Below are 15,806 nucleotides of genomic sequence, written 5' to 3'. Positions count from 1 at the left end.
CGAAGTGTGTCCTCGTATGGCTTTTTTTGGGTTATATTCCTGTTTTTCCCGTATTGACTATTGACTTGTATTTTATTGTTACTCCCATTTTATCTAGTGAGCCGTGGCTGTTCTTTCAAGACCATGCATACAGGAACCATCGAACCAGGTTAACTAAGGCTTATTTCTGAGCCAGACCCAATGCAAAAGCACACCACCTGTCTACACCGAACCACATTTCTACCCCTTACAGCCCATACCTAGCCTTTTGCCTTTGGTGAATGAAACAGGAGCGACCTTCCAGCTCTTTTTTTCTTCTCTGATTTATATGCTTGGATTTATATATCAAAGCACTTAATTTAATAGTTGTTGAGATTTAGATATAATATCTTACTCATTTATTTCATCCAATAATTAGATTGCACAATAAATAGTACGTATCACATCCTCTCGTCTTCTTTACTGTTTAACTAATTTATAAATATCAAAATACTCTAAAATGAAATGATAATTATTGAATCAGTTGTCTGCAGTTGGGCGCTTTAATCATTTAGCTGAACTAGATGAAATGACATCAATTTCAAATCTTGATCTCTTTAGAGGTTATTTTAGTAATTCAAACTTGACATTTCAAGTTTAGACGATGTGGGACAACTTCTTCTTAGTGTATAATTTAATATTAAATGTACAAAAAAAATCAATTCAAACCATAAATTACTGAATGAGTAAACACTATTAAAAATCGGTTGTCTTATGTTATTCTTGTTGATCACACCTTAAAGAATAAAAGACTGAAAATATTAATCGGTTAGTTCTTTTTTCAATGTGATGGAAATTAATCCCACTTTATGACCTTCCTCTCTGGTATAAAGAACAAATCCCATACGACTAATTATCGCATCCAAAAATAGAAAATTGATAGCGCAATCCAATAAATTGACAGCCTTGAGTTACACATTGGCACCAAGCTCACTGACCTGTCAGTGCCCAATGGCTTCAAAAGTCTCCACGTGTCATTTTTGGGTCAATTACACCCTCCCAAAAAAGGGGTAGAAATGGCTCATCACATCAACATCAAAATTCTTTGGTGGATTTATCAAATGGGAGAAGCCACTACCCACCACCCAATCAAAAGAGGACCTCTAATCCCCCGTCTTTAATTTTTTCATTGGACGATCATCTGATGACATGAGAGAAACCCATTCAACCCTTTTGTGGACTCTTTTAGAAATCTTATTTTATGTGCTTTTTGAACCATGCGGTTGAGAACATTTTGTTTTTAAAATGAATGAAAAGAGAAAGAGATGAGCCAACATACACAGTCCACAAACTTAAAAAGTCTACGCTTTGAACAATCATTTTCAGCATTCTCGGGTTTCGGTTATTAAGAAAAGAGAGCAAGAAAATTTGTATGATATGCATTGCTTTGTTCTCATTCAAGATTGTACTCTGTTGGGCATCAATTACAGCAAATTGGCAGAACCCAACGCACGTTTTATGATTTGTCCAAATCCAACCAAAGAGTAGAAGAGAAAGATAGAACTCCACTGCCACATATTTGGGACACGAAAGTAAAGCAAAAGGAGCATCGGCCGTCCACCTGGCGTTTCTTTAGTTACTGAAAAAGAATTCCAAATTGTGGTTGGAGCAAAATTCAGCTGAGGAACATGACAAGACGCAGGCTCTTTCAATGGACTTTTTCTTGTTCTGAGTTTAGGGATTAGGGTCCAATATTTTATATGTCACACCAGCAAACGAAAATAAATTCAGTGAGAAATGAAAGAAGTGATGCATGATGAGAAAATAGCACTTGGACAAAATTTACTGTCTTTTTGATGAGTGGCATTTCCACTTTTAACATCATCTTTTGTAAGTTGTGACATGACTCACGACCAAACCATGTTTCCATCAATCCTTGTTTGTTCCTCTTCAACGTTACCGTCTTGGAAATTTTGCAGCAACCATCAAAAGGCTTCTTCCCTGGGTTGTACTTTCTGATGGTATGCCAGAAATCTTCGATGGCTTCAGGTCATAGATTCTCTCTCACGTGCTCGCGAAACGAAAACAGCAATGAGTAAATATATGTACATTACAAAGCAAAGTAAGAATCAAATTGCTTTGGGTTATGAAAATTATTCAAGAAAGAAAAAAGATAAAATTCAGATAAATCAAGTAAATAAAAAAATATAAAAATTTATATGGTTCGACTTCTTACTTACGTTTACGGAATGAAACTGTTTTTTTATTATTGAAAAATTAAAATACAATAAATTGACTTCTATTATTTTTCAAATCAACCCAAAATTTCTTGCACACTCTTTCTCAATAGCCTCCCAAAAACACTCACCCAAACTACTCTAACTTCACAAAGAGTAAAAGACAAAGTTACAAAGTATTTCCTCTCTAGAGCTCTCAAAGTACTATTTGTAATTCTAAAACTTAGAAATTTACTTTTATAATATAAAAGTTCAAAGTAGAATGTGATTAGGACTCGATGTGGAATAAGAATTTTAAAATCATATAACTACTCAATATTGTATACAAACAAGAATCCTAATCAAATAAGATCTAGAATTTTAATCAACTTAAAACTCAACAAATCTCCACCTTTGACTTGAATTCAAACTTCCTTAAACCTCTTCCACCAGTCGCATCTAATTGCAACTTCCTAACTCTACCTATTTTCCAACACCTTGAACAACACTCCAAGTATAAGACTTTCCAAATCATTAGCCTTTATAATTACCATGACTACACATACCGAATCAAGCATGGCCTAACACCCAATTCCACAAAACAACCAATGCACCGTGTAGTCCTCAAGTCAATGGCATTAATTGACTTTGTTGACTTTGAAAAGGGACCTCGACGACCCTTCCAATTCACTATTGATAAGGTTTTTTGTCCTTTTATCACCTTCTCGGCAAATGAAATCTAACTTTGGTAGCTACCATCTCCTGTGCACTGTACCCATGCCTTCAAGACCTCACATTCTAGACGATATAAGCTATTATGCAAATTCCCCCTCATCAAGACCATGTCACTTTGTATGACTTTTACCACTCCATCACAAGCAGAATATCCATACCCTTTGGAGTCTAACAAGCTCAATAATATTATATTCTTACGTATCTCTGGGACATAAGGCACACCACCCAAAGAGCGTACAACCTTATCAAATATTTAGATTTTCACCACTCCAAGACCCATGACCTTCACTATTGACTTATTACCCAAAGTCAAATTCCCTGCCACCCCTTATTGAAGTAAATCAAAACAATCTTTTTGATAACATATGTGAGTGGTAGAAACAGAATCTAAATACCAATTAGAATTTGCATTCATATTTTCTGAGATTGCAAGAACATCACAATCATCACCTTTAGTAACGAAAGCACACTTAGCTTTGTTCTCGTTACTTTCATCCCTTTTGTAGGATAATCCCTTTTAATTTGTCCATACCTTTTGCATCAAAAACACTGAACATTGTTGGATCTAGACTTGCCACCCTTAGATCCCATAATGGTTGACTTCCTCTTACGAACCTCAGTTACCATTACCAATGCCAAGCCACTTGGATTTCTATCCCCTTCCTTACTTTTCTTTCAGGCTTCACGAGACATTAACGTTGCTTGTGCTTGTTCTAACGTTATTGTATCCATCCCACATATCAGAGATTTCATAAGTACCTCATAGAAGTCTGGAAGTGAAGCTAGGAATAACAATGTCGTTTCCTCTTCCTCCACCTTCACATTAACCTTCTTCAACTAATCAATAATCCCATCAAATTCATTCATATGCTTCATGAGGTCTCCATTCTCCTCAATCTTTAAGCGATACAACTTTCGCCTAAGTTGCAACTTGTTAAAAAAATTTTTTACCGAGTAAATCTTCTTTAACTTTGCCCACAACCTTGGAGAAAAATCATCATCAATAACATGGTTAAACACGTTATCTCCAATGTAAAGCCGAATAATGCTCACACACATTTGCTCCAACTCTGCCCATTCAACATCCTTCATGTCATCTGGTTGCCTTTCCTCCTTTCCTAGCAAGGGGTGTATTAAACCTTACTGCACAAAGAGATCTTTCATCTTTATCTACCATTGCGTGAAACTAGTCTTCCCATTAAACTTATCAATTGAAAAATTCGTAGAATTAGTAACTTTCAACATCCTTATTGAATCTTTAATTTATCGAACCCGAAGCTAAAAAAATCAAGCAAATAGAAAAATTCAAGAATTTACGTGGTTCGGTCTCTTGCCTAAGTCCACCTAGTGAAACTGTTCTTCTATTATTGAGAACTTAAAATACAAGAAATTTATCTTTATGGTTTCTCAAACCAACCCAAGATCCCTTGCACACTCTTTCTCAATTACCTCACAAGAACACTCACCTAAACCACTCTAACTTCACTTAGAGTAAAAAATAAAGTTATAAAGTGTCCTCTCTTTAAAGCTTTCAAAGCTCTATTTGTAATTCTAAAGCTTAGAGATCCACTCTTATAATATAAAAGTCAAAAGTAAAATGTGATTATAACTCGATGTGGAATAAGAAATTTAAAACTATACAACTACTCAATGTTGTACACAAACAAGAATCCTAATCAAATAAGATCTAAAATTCTAGTTAACCTAAAACTCAACACTTTGTCAGTGGATTAGTTTGAAAATGTCTGTTGAAGAACTGTGTATGTATAGTCAGGATTTGTCACATTAATTCCTTGCTTTTCGTTTCCTATATTCTCCTAGTTGAATCCTCTCAAAGGGGGTGATGGAAACCACGTGACCACCCCTTCTCACCGTTTTCACTTTCACATCCAAATGCTTTATCAATGCTTTCAGTTATTTCATGGCATTTGGATGTATAACATAAGAAGAAACCGAAGAAACCAATCGTTTTTGGATTCAATGCCGTGAGCCCTCTGCCATGTGCAACTGAATAGTTCCCAACAATGTTTTTTTATTTAAAAATAAATAAATTATACTTAACTCCTATGATTAAAAACTATGCTTATATATATATTTAACTCCACATAATTAATCTTCCTATTTATTTAATGGGGTACTTATCCATGCCATTAAAAGGGCTATAATGCCTACTCCCACCTTTGCCACTGTACTATTATTTGGTCAAATTGACTGAATATTTTTGAATTAGTATGGATTTTATGATTAATTATGAGTTAGATTTATCAAAACCGTGTCAAAGTTTCTATATCAATCTATCAATCAAGGGACTTGACTCAAGTTGTGAGTGTGAATCTCAGGATTCAATTCATGTGGTTGAATTTCGACAAAATGCAAACAGATAAAAGAAAGACCAAATCGAGTTTTCCTTGAGCGTCATCGTAGGAGACAATGGCGATGATGCCTGGCTGCTGAGAAGTGTTGCAAATCTCTTTTCCTCATTTCATAAATATACCCTTTGAGAAAATGTTCATAGAAATTACGTGGTGGGTGCATGCTTAAAGTCATTTACAAAGAAGAAAACTAGAATTCTACACCCTGCTAAGAAAGGGATTTTGGAATCCATATTCATGGATTCTTCTTAACTCCAGTGAAGGCTTTTTAAAAGTCTAACAAACCCCATTTCTTTGTGACGAGACAGCATCAATCTTTATAGTTAAAAACAAATCCTTGATGATAATCCCAAACCCAATGTCTTTTTACACTTCTTTGATCCTCCCTTGATTAATTTGGATCCTTTTCACACCCAAATTTTGACCGTTCCTTAAAATTTTGTAACACTTCCTTGTCTTTTTTCCAACTCCTTTGCTTAATTATCTTCACATTAAGCAGCAATTCTATCTAGTAATAGATCCAATGATGGCCCACAAATCTAAGTAAATCACGATTCCCCACCATGGAAATTGGAAGCGGTGTTTGATTGTGACAATTGGGGTAATCCTTGCTGCTACAAATTTTGTTTTCTTTCATGTCGGCTAAATGAGGGAGGACCATGTAATTTTTATGATGAAATCAAATCAAATGAGCTTGCTTATGTAATTGTCCAATCCTTTAGGGAAGTATTTGTTTTGGAGTTGTTTATCAAACTTAGACCCTAAGCAAAATCCGAATCTAGATTTTCTAATTACTCCCAACCAACCAATCACAACATTTAGCTAATTAATCTGCCTTTTACCATTAGTACAAGCATCTAGCTTTGATGAAAAGACAAGAAAAGTCTTAATCTTATGTAAGCTTTCCTATTGTTAATTAAATGCGATTGTATATGTATATGATCAGGTAGAACCTACTTGATTAATGGATTCATTGGATAGATATCATGTCTCCTGAAAGAACTTGATTTTCAGAGTAAAGAATATATAAACATGAGTCTAAACATATGACAGTGACAGCACTCGTAATCACACCCAACTTCCTGATGTCAGTGACAAAGTGCAAAATCCTCTTTTGTGCACATTATATTTAAAAGATTTGAATATGTTAATACAATGTAAAATGAGATGACTCTGGTATGATTTAATTCATTTTTTCACACAAAATATTGAGAGAAAATTAATTTAAGGATATATTTGGGTGTAAGCTTCTCTTGAAAATGGTGGCAATTGATAAAAAGCAAACAAATTGAGTCTTTGTTTTCTCTAATAAAAAGGAAACTTTCCCTTGTGATCAAAGGCATGCACATCCAATTTGTTTTATATTATTATTATTATTATTATTATTTTAATTTTCCGATTAGGGTAAGTGAGGGAGTTCATTCATGGCCCCATGAAATCCCGATTTGCATAACTAAGGGGCCATTTAATCTGCTTAAAGAAGGAAAAGAGTAACACCATTCATGACTGACAACATCATTGCTGACTATACTAGCATATCATGCATTTAGCTTCCAAACATCTTATTAAATGATAGTTAATAAGATAAGAAAAGCAAAGGTAAATAATCTAAGGATAAAATATATAATTGAATTGATCTAAAGCAGATGGAGATTGTTGATTTGGTTCTTTCTGATTTATAGGAATATATGTATATATTTAAATAAATATCTTCTTATTTAAAGAAAAAGTGTTACAAACTTTATAAATTTTTAATTAATAGAGGGACACATTGTCAACGTGCACTTAACTAACTAACATGCATATTTTTACAATTTGCAACAACAAATGTAATTATTGGAAACAAAAGGGAATAAACAATGCTTTTTGTGGGCCAAATTGAACATGGCTTTAAATTTAATGTCTTAATCCCAACGATCTTTTAGTAAATTTGAAGACCCTAACTACCATGTATTATACAAACCTAAAATGGGGTGGTCATTACAATTTAAAAAAAAAACTGAAAAAATTATAGAAATAGAATTAAAATTTTGAGAATGTAAATAAAGTTATTGTCAAAGTGTAATAAGTGATGAATTCAGAAATTTGAATAAATAATGACTAAAGAATAATTATAAAAATAATTATATTATATATATGTATATTAAATTTTATATTTATAATAATAAAAAAATTAAAAATTAAGGAGTGACGATTGTCACCACGCCGTTTACGTGACTCCGCCTTTAAATGTAGTGTTTGTGAAAGTTTGAGATAATAAAAACAACAATGTGCAATCATCAAACGCTTGAATGTATTATGAACAATGATTTGATTTGTTATAATGCTGTGTCATGTCGGCAAAGACAACCATAAAGTCAATTCTAATTGATCTACTTACAACGCACTTTTCAAATATTTCACTTGCCATTCAGCTTCATCCCCTGTAAACTTTGCCAAAAATACTTATAAATCATTCGTTAAACAAATCATAAGCATGAGTATGGACTGTGAAGAGAGTTTGTAGTAAAAAGCTGTATACTTGAGCAAATGGTTATGATTTAAATGATTAAGCAAAGTAGATGTAACTAAGTATAGTTGAGATATGGTCAATTTAATAAAAAATAATGAATAAAAGAATGGGAAATTACTAAAAATAAACCGACAAGGACAAAGAAAAGCTTATAATATGGAGACAAGCATAGATTTGGAAGTATATAAATCTGCTCCCCAAGGGCCTAGCACCAATCCAAAAGAATTAAAAAAGGTTGGCTTAGTCGTGGACCTATTACGGATCGACACCTACTCCCCGTAAAGCTTAATGCGCCAACGCTCGAATAGCAGCCGTGGCCCTAAAGAAATGCCTAAAGCAAATCCGATTCCCAGCCACCGAATCTAAGGCTCTCTGACTCCCTCCCTCTTTTTAACGTTTTTTTTTTATTTACTCAATAAACATTGGAGTTGTCTCCCACTCGCCTTCCCTCGGAGCGTGGTTGTTCGCTCTTAACAGCTGTTTGGTCAATAGGCAAATGACGTTACAGCCTAGCCTTGCCTTGCCTTGCCCAAAAGGCCGTGTAAAAGAAAAATATGGCGCCTCTCATTGGACGATACGTGTATATTTTTTTATTTGGGTAGGAAGGGTTCAATGTACACTTATTATTAAATTAAACATAAATATTAAAAATTAAATTTTAAATTTTATTTTACCCTTATAATTAGTATTTGTTAGAATTCTTACATTTATGGCATGCTTGATTCACTGAAAAAAATAAAATAGGAATAGAATAACCATTCCAAAGAGATAGAATAGAGAAAGAATAGTTATTATGTAGATTAGTTTATGAAAATGGAATAAGATAGAAATTGCTATTATTAGTTATTCCATTATTTTGTTGGCAGGAATAATTTTAAAAATGGTTAAAGAATAATAGATAAATGATAAAAATACCCTTTATTAAAATTTAAAGATTTTTTAATTAATAAATAAAAAAACTAATGATGAGAAATAAATACTCTTTACTCAAATTAAAAAATTTATTTTATTCAAAGATAAAAATATTCTGAGCAATAAAATCAAAATAACTTTTACTATAATTAATAATATTTTTACCAAAATACAAACATATTTTTATTATAATTTAATAATATTTTTATTAGAAGTTAATTAAACCTTTTATTATAATTAAATAATATTTAATATTAAAAGATAAAATATATTCTTCATTAAAATTAAATAATACTAAATAATATTCTTTGTTACATTTATTATATTCAAATAATAATATTAAGTAATATGCTTTATAATGTTTATTATAGTGAAATAATGTTTAAATATTTTCATTTCCCTTTTTTTGAAAATGAAGTAAAAAATTTTATGTCTTTTGTGCTTTAGAGAGAGGAGTGAGGAAGAGAGAGAAAAAAATCGGTTTAGTATTTTTTATAAGTTAATTTTTAAATTGTAAAATGATATATTTATCTAATCAACTTTTTTTCTTATTTTCAACAATTTGGAATAACTATTATCAAAGGGAGCCTTGGTAATGGCTATTCAGGCTTCTCTTGGAATGGTTATTCTGAATAATAGTCATTCCATTGAACCAAATACAACTTTATCTCAAGAATCAGAATAGGGGAGGAATGACTATTCCATTCCCTCCAACCAAGCATGCCCTTATGGTTTTAGGTAAATGAGTCAATTACACGTAATATTACAATAAGATAAACAATAATGCTCTGAACATATTGAATTATTATTGAATAGTAATATGTATATATGTATTTATGTGAGTGCCAAAGGCTACGACTACTTCAGGTGAAACGCATTAATTAGTTATATGGTTGGCATAAAATCACATTTTGTCAAAAACTTTTGACAAAATGTTACAAAGTCTCAAAGTTCATACAAGGAAAAAGTCTTTAATTTGAAAGAGGAATACGTTGTGAGTTGTGACCGTGCAAAATGCTCTAGCTCCCTCAAACATAAAGACTATAAATAAATTTATAAATAATTGGTTAGGAGTAAGGAGGCGAACTATATATTCACACCCCCCCAATACTTAATTTACATTTCTTTTCTTGCTAATGCACCACATTTTTCATTTTATTTGATTATCTTCTCCTCTTTTTAGTAAGTGACTGTTAAACCCAACCACAATCCCCTTGTCTTTTAGCTACAATTTGTCTGTACCCTCAGGGGACCACGTCACTAATTCCCCCCTCCCCCACACGCGCGCATGTGAAGCACAAGCTGACAAGGCTCGGAAGGAAAAATATCTAAACCCATTGGGACCGTGACATGTAGCAAAAGATGAAAAAAGCGGAGCCATGTGGGTCCCCAATCTCGTGACCCCAGGAAATATCAGACCCGTCCTGATTCGAGCCACGATACCCCTCCTTGCCTCCATTATATATTACGCTTCTACCTCAGACCTTTGTTGAAAAAAAAAAAAGGAAAAGATAAACACACCCAAAGGCAAATCCCAACTCAGCCCTTCACATTTTATCTCTGCCTTCTTCTCGTCTTTCACCTTCGAAAGAAGGAAACCTTTGTTTTTATTTAGAGTCTACAGGGAAGTGGCAGAGAGACAAAAAAGGTTTTTATGTTTTGATGGAGTCGAACAGTAACAACAATATTGTTGCGCCGTTCGTTGTGAAAACTTATCAGTTGGTCAATGATCCGACCACTGACACTCTGATCGCTTGGGGTAAAGCTAATAACAGTTTCATCGTTATGGACCCTTTAGATTTCTCTCAGAGGATTTTGCCTGCTTACTTCAAGCATAGCAATTTTTCTAGCTTCGTTCGCCAGCTTAACACTTACGTAAGTACCTATCTTCTTCCTTGCCTGAAATTGAACATCTATCTAATGTTTCTTTAAATTGATCCATTGATTCTAGGTTGAAATAATTTTTATTTTTGGTTTGTTGTATATATATATATATATATATATATATATGGTTTGATGTTTAGGGTTTCAGGAAAGTGGATCCGGATAAGTGGGAATTCGCAAATGAATGTTTTCTCCGAGGGCAAAAGCATTTGTTGAAGAACATAGTAAGGAGAAAGCAAAACAAAAATCCATACATGCAAATGAAAGCTGAGGATTTAGACGACAAGCAAATAGTCATGGAAATAGCGAGGCTAAAAGAGGAACAAAAGTCGTTGGAAGAAGAGCTACAAGGCATGAACAAGCGTTTAGAAGCCACGGAGAGACGCCCGCAACAAATGATGGCGTTTCTTTACAAAGTTGTTGAAGACACTGATCTCCTCCCTCGTATGATGCTCGAAAAGGAACGAACAAGACAACTTAACGCCGAGAAGAAGCAACGGTTGACGATTATGCCATCCTCGTATTCATCTTCTTCAAGCCTGGCGGTTTCGAATAATTCAGTGAAATCTGAAGACGAAGAAGAAGTGAATCCTGGAGTAATTTCGCCTCCAGAAACCGGATTCGATGTAGACAACAACTTCTGTCGCTCAAATTATCAATCATCGCCATCGCCTGAGGACTCCAGAGAGTTGTTGTTGGGTCATAGACCAATTACAGGGCAAGTCATGAACTACGGTTGCGCCACAGTAACAAGCCAAATGCCGGCGGTTGTGTTGGCACCGTCAGTGATTAAAAACGGCACGGCCATGTCTTCGCCGGGAACTAGTAGTTTAGGTGGGTATGGTGATAATAATGGGCAACTGGGTTACTTTGGAGAAATGGCGGCGGCAGGGATGGAGGCGCGTCCACCACCGCCTTATCCATTTTCGCTATTAGGAGGTGGCTTTTAGTTAGTTGCTTCACATGATATATCTTGGATTCTATCTTTCCCTATTGATTTTTGTTTTTAGCTTTAGATTTTTCATATTCTGTTTTTGTTTTTATTTGTTTTCTTTTTTCGGTTTTTGTATATAAATGATTTAATTCTAAGGTTAATAAAGAGCTTATCTTATAATTATGTATAAACTCTGAATATTTTGGCTACTTTCATATGCTTATGTTTTCTCGTTAAATGCAGCTTATTTCCATTATCAAAAAAAAAAATTTATACTTTCTTTTTGCAAGTACTAAATTTTAGATAGTAAAAGATTGAATATGCCCTTTTTTTTCTTTAATCTTTTGGTTATATTTGAACATGTCAATGTCGTGAGTACATGCTAGCTAGCCTCTAAACAAGTACCATGCATGGGCATGTTGAATTTTTGCCATGTATTTCCATCTTTACATTTATTATTAAAGTTTTTGCTATTTTATTATTTCAATCTTAGTCAATTCTATTAGTGTATCATTTAAGTGGGTTCTGTACTATAAATTATATGTGATAGTGAAATCAAACAGGGGTCCCATTACGAATTATATGCAAAATTCATAAACAGTGTGATTTAACATTGGAAGCCAGGAAAAGAATCAAATCAATTTTCGGTTTTTCTTTTTCAAAGGCTTTGACATCCAAAAATGAAAAGTAAAGCCTTGAAGCCTAAGAGAACTGGGGCTGAGAATAATCAACAATAATAATTAATAAAGAATGAAAGGAGTATTTGTATTTGGACGGCAAAGGGCAAATCCGCAATAAGCACTCTTGTTAATGTTCGGCTACCCTACCTAACAACGGCAGGCCACCTTATCTCGCCCAAAAGTCCAAATACTGTGGCATACCCTACCCTAATTGGCAACTGAACTTTTGACAGGAGTTTTTTTCTTTTTTCTTAAAAAAAAAAATAGTGAATGGCAAAGAATCCATTTCGATCCCACGTGACCACATCCTTTTTTGTACCTAAAAAAGGCAGCTTAAAAGGATGTCTAATAATTAAAATGCCCAAAAAAAAAATATTATGATGGTTTCATATTCTTTTTTTTAGATTTAAAACTTTCATTTTAAAAATTAATTATATAAGAAATAATACTGTAATATAAAATATAGAAAATTAAAGGCTTTTGTTTTTTAATTTTGTGAAAGCCAAATAGAGATAATGAATTTAGGGAGGGGGGAGTAATAATTATAACAAATATTTTCAATATCTTTTACGAAAGATTTGTTGGAAAAAAGGCATTCAAAAATAACATGAATGCTGAATCAAATTATATTATATTTAATTTAATGGTGTACTCCATAAATGTTGGATGACAAAGGAAGTCCGTGAATTTTCAATTGGGAAACGTTTTATTTTAGCCATCAGCTTTAGCTGCAATTGTCATGTAATTGGTTGCATTGCACGTGTTTCATTATTAAAATCTAATCCTAGTAGGATTTAATGGTATAACAAAGCACTTCAATGGCTTAGCTATGCACTTACGCAAATATTTCTTTTTGTTTTATCTTATGAACGGGAATAATAAAGGAAAATTATTATTAAGCAGTTGAATTTTAATGTTCAGCATAACGTTTTCTTTAAAACTGGAAATTTATTTTACTTATCAACTTAAAATCAATGCATATCATAATAATAATTTTAAAATTTGCTAAATAATATGAATACTTTAAACAATTTGTACATTGAATTGATCTTGTTGTTAGAATAAATGTACTTGTACTTAGAATTTATCCTTCCCAGACCTTTTTACGGAATTGGAAGTTCATAAAGTGGAAAGAATGTAAGTAAAAAGTTACTGATTGATGGTGTTGTTACCGTTCCAATTCCTCGTGTCCAACAATGAAAAGTAACAAGTACCACAGCGGATGAACACTGACCAACACCACCTTGCTACGTGGATCGCAATGCTACGTAGATTTCCCCAATTGCCCTCATTACTGTGGCCAAGCAGGATACCGTCATAAGCTAGGACTATCAATTTTCATCCAACCGCGACTTTTCGATGCATATAAGGACAGCTCAAAAAATAATATGTTTTCATAAACTTATATTATTATTATTATTAAAATTAGAATAATGTAGTCCATATTTTCTCTTCTCTGCACTCCATGTCCTACTCTGAGATGGCCCGATTATTTCTTCAATTGTCCCTTCATCTGGTCACGCTCTACGCGCGTGGCTCAAAAGGGCGTTGGGAATTTCTCGTTTTCCCCCATCGTCACTGGATCCATGTGAGGGAAGGGGGCAAACAAAAGCGTCGATTATTTAATTAGGATTAACGTTTTGATCAATACAAAGTCAAACAAAATCACCAATGATAATCACAGTTTCCCCTTCTGGGTGACGACCGAATAACGCGAGGGCAGGATCACGTGGGACTGAATCGCTTTTGGGCGTGAGGGGCTTCCCCTGAGAGGAAAATATGGGTCCCGCTACTTGTCGATAATGGAAAGAAAAGTGGGTCCCATCGGCATCTTAATTTTTTTTTTTAATTTTTGCACTTTCGGGGTGGGGACCACTGCACTAGTTTCCCTCTCTCTCTCGCTCGTGCCACCACGTGGTTGGCGAATGAGAGTGGGGAGGGGCATGGGTTCGACACGTGTAAGCTTTCCTATGCTTCATCTTAAAGCGGGGGCCTAACAATCAGGGTAGACGTTGAACCCATCACTACCGTAGGACCCACCACGTGTCATTGTGATGGTTTGGTTTGTAATTTAAAAGGGTAGCACTGGCAACACACCAAAGTTCATGGCATTGGGGTCCAAAACGCGGGGGATAGACTCTTTGGTTTTCTTGCTTAAGTTTTCTCTTAATCGCCAATCTCCTCCTCTCTGTGTTCGGGGCAAGAGAATATACTCTAATTTTAGTGGGAAAAAAAATAGAAAAAACAATGGGGTGACAACTATTTTCTTGGCATTTTAACAGAACTAGAGAAGTCATTGTCCGGTTGGATGGGAAAATAAGGACCATGTGTTTAGGGCAAATTGTCGTTTATATGAAGTAGTTTACGATCAAAGGTAGTGGTTAGAGTAAACCCACGTATAATTAGGTGATTTGCTTTTGAAAAATTGTACTTTCATGATATTTAATTGGATTAGACTAAGAACTAACTTGTGCACGTGATGTGTATCATGATTGATGGAGCTTTCAATTGTTTTCTTCCCATCTTGCACGCTTGGGGGCCTATCTGCCTTAAGACCTATGATCACAGGCCAGAGGAAGAGAAAATGGAGTAAACAAAACAATTGAAAAAGGGTATGTATAAAGTATTCTCATTGTGTACTTTGCTATGTGTATGTTACACGAGTGAAGTGGTTTGAGACATGACTTGTTTTGTTGCTTAGCTCTCTCAAAACAACTCCATGTTTTCTTTTTGACACCACTTAAAGAAAATAAAAAGACCAAGAAAAGGGCGGAAAATCTCATTCACTGGACTATTAATGTAACTGAAATAATTAATTTTACATTAACATTGATTATTTTTCTTTGACTTTCATGGAGGCCGTGGCATGTTAGAATATTTACACTCTAGGCTAGGTACTCACTTGAGTCATAATCACGAGCCATGAGTTTCACGAAGTGGCTTCTGAATCTCCCTTAGATTGATTTTGGTATTAAAGAGAGATTAATTACAAGCACTAAGATCAAGTATATAACTATTTAGACATCCAAATTTATTGTTAATTATTTATATTACTATGAATATATGTGTCAATGTCCATTATATTATAGTTGAAGTGTTAATAGATCAAATAGTTCAATAGGCCAGACAAAGGAGTGTAATTTGATTTGAACTCTTATATTCTATTATTTACATATAGATTTGGATGTAGATTAGAATGAATTAAAATTTGAATTTAATGCATCAAAATCAAAACTCTTAGTAATATTTTTATCTTGTAAATTTTATTTATATAGAGATTATTAGCCTATAATTAAGACTCTTACTTTATTTGTAAATATATACTATTGAATAAGATTCTTGCTTTATTAATACTTTTCTCTCATAGATATTCTTTAGGTTATATTTCACAACAAGTTATCAGCACGATTTTATAATCTCTTAAGTTTTGATATCATTTAGTTTTTATCATCAACTCAAAGTCAAAGTTCCATTTCTTCAAGCTTCAAAAGGATTTTAATAGTTAGTTTTTTTATTTTTAGTTTTTAACAAATCAGGTAAGTGACTTGATATCTCTTTTGTATTTTTATTTCTTGAAAATTAGCCTTAATGTGAAATTTGCTA

At 33.6% G+C, this 15,806-nt stretch overlaps 1 protein-coding gene across 1 annotated transcript; it reads left to right on the top strand.

Annotated features, from left to right (window-relative positions):
• On the top strand, window positions 10,188–11,706 carry LOC18588606 (heat stress transcription factor C-1). Its single transcript, XM_007013123.2, has 2 exons — window positions 10,188–10,580; window positions 10,730–11,706. The coding sequence occupies exons 1-2, from the start codon at window positions 10,368–10,370 to the stop codon at window positions 11,537–11,539; spliced, it is 1,023 nt and encodes a 340-aa protein (XP_007013185.2). The 5' UTR covers window positions 10,188–10,367; the 3' UTR covers window positions 11,540–11,706.

Source organism: Theobroma cacao, chromosome 9 (assembly GCF_000208745.1).
Source record: "Theobroma cacao cultivar B97-61/B2 chromosome 9, Criollo_cocoa_genome_V2, whole genome shotgun sequence".
NCBI lineage: Eukaryota > Viridiplantae > Streptophyta > Magnoliopsida > Malvales > Malvaceae > Theobroma > Theobroma cacao.
The sequence above is the reverse complement of the archived record's forward strand: the minus strand, read 5'-3'. Positions and strand labels throughout refer to the sequence as shown.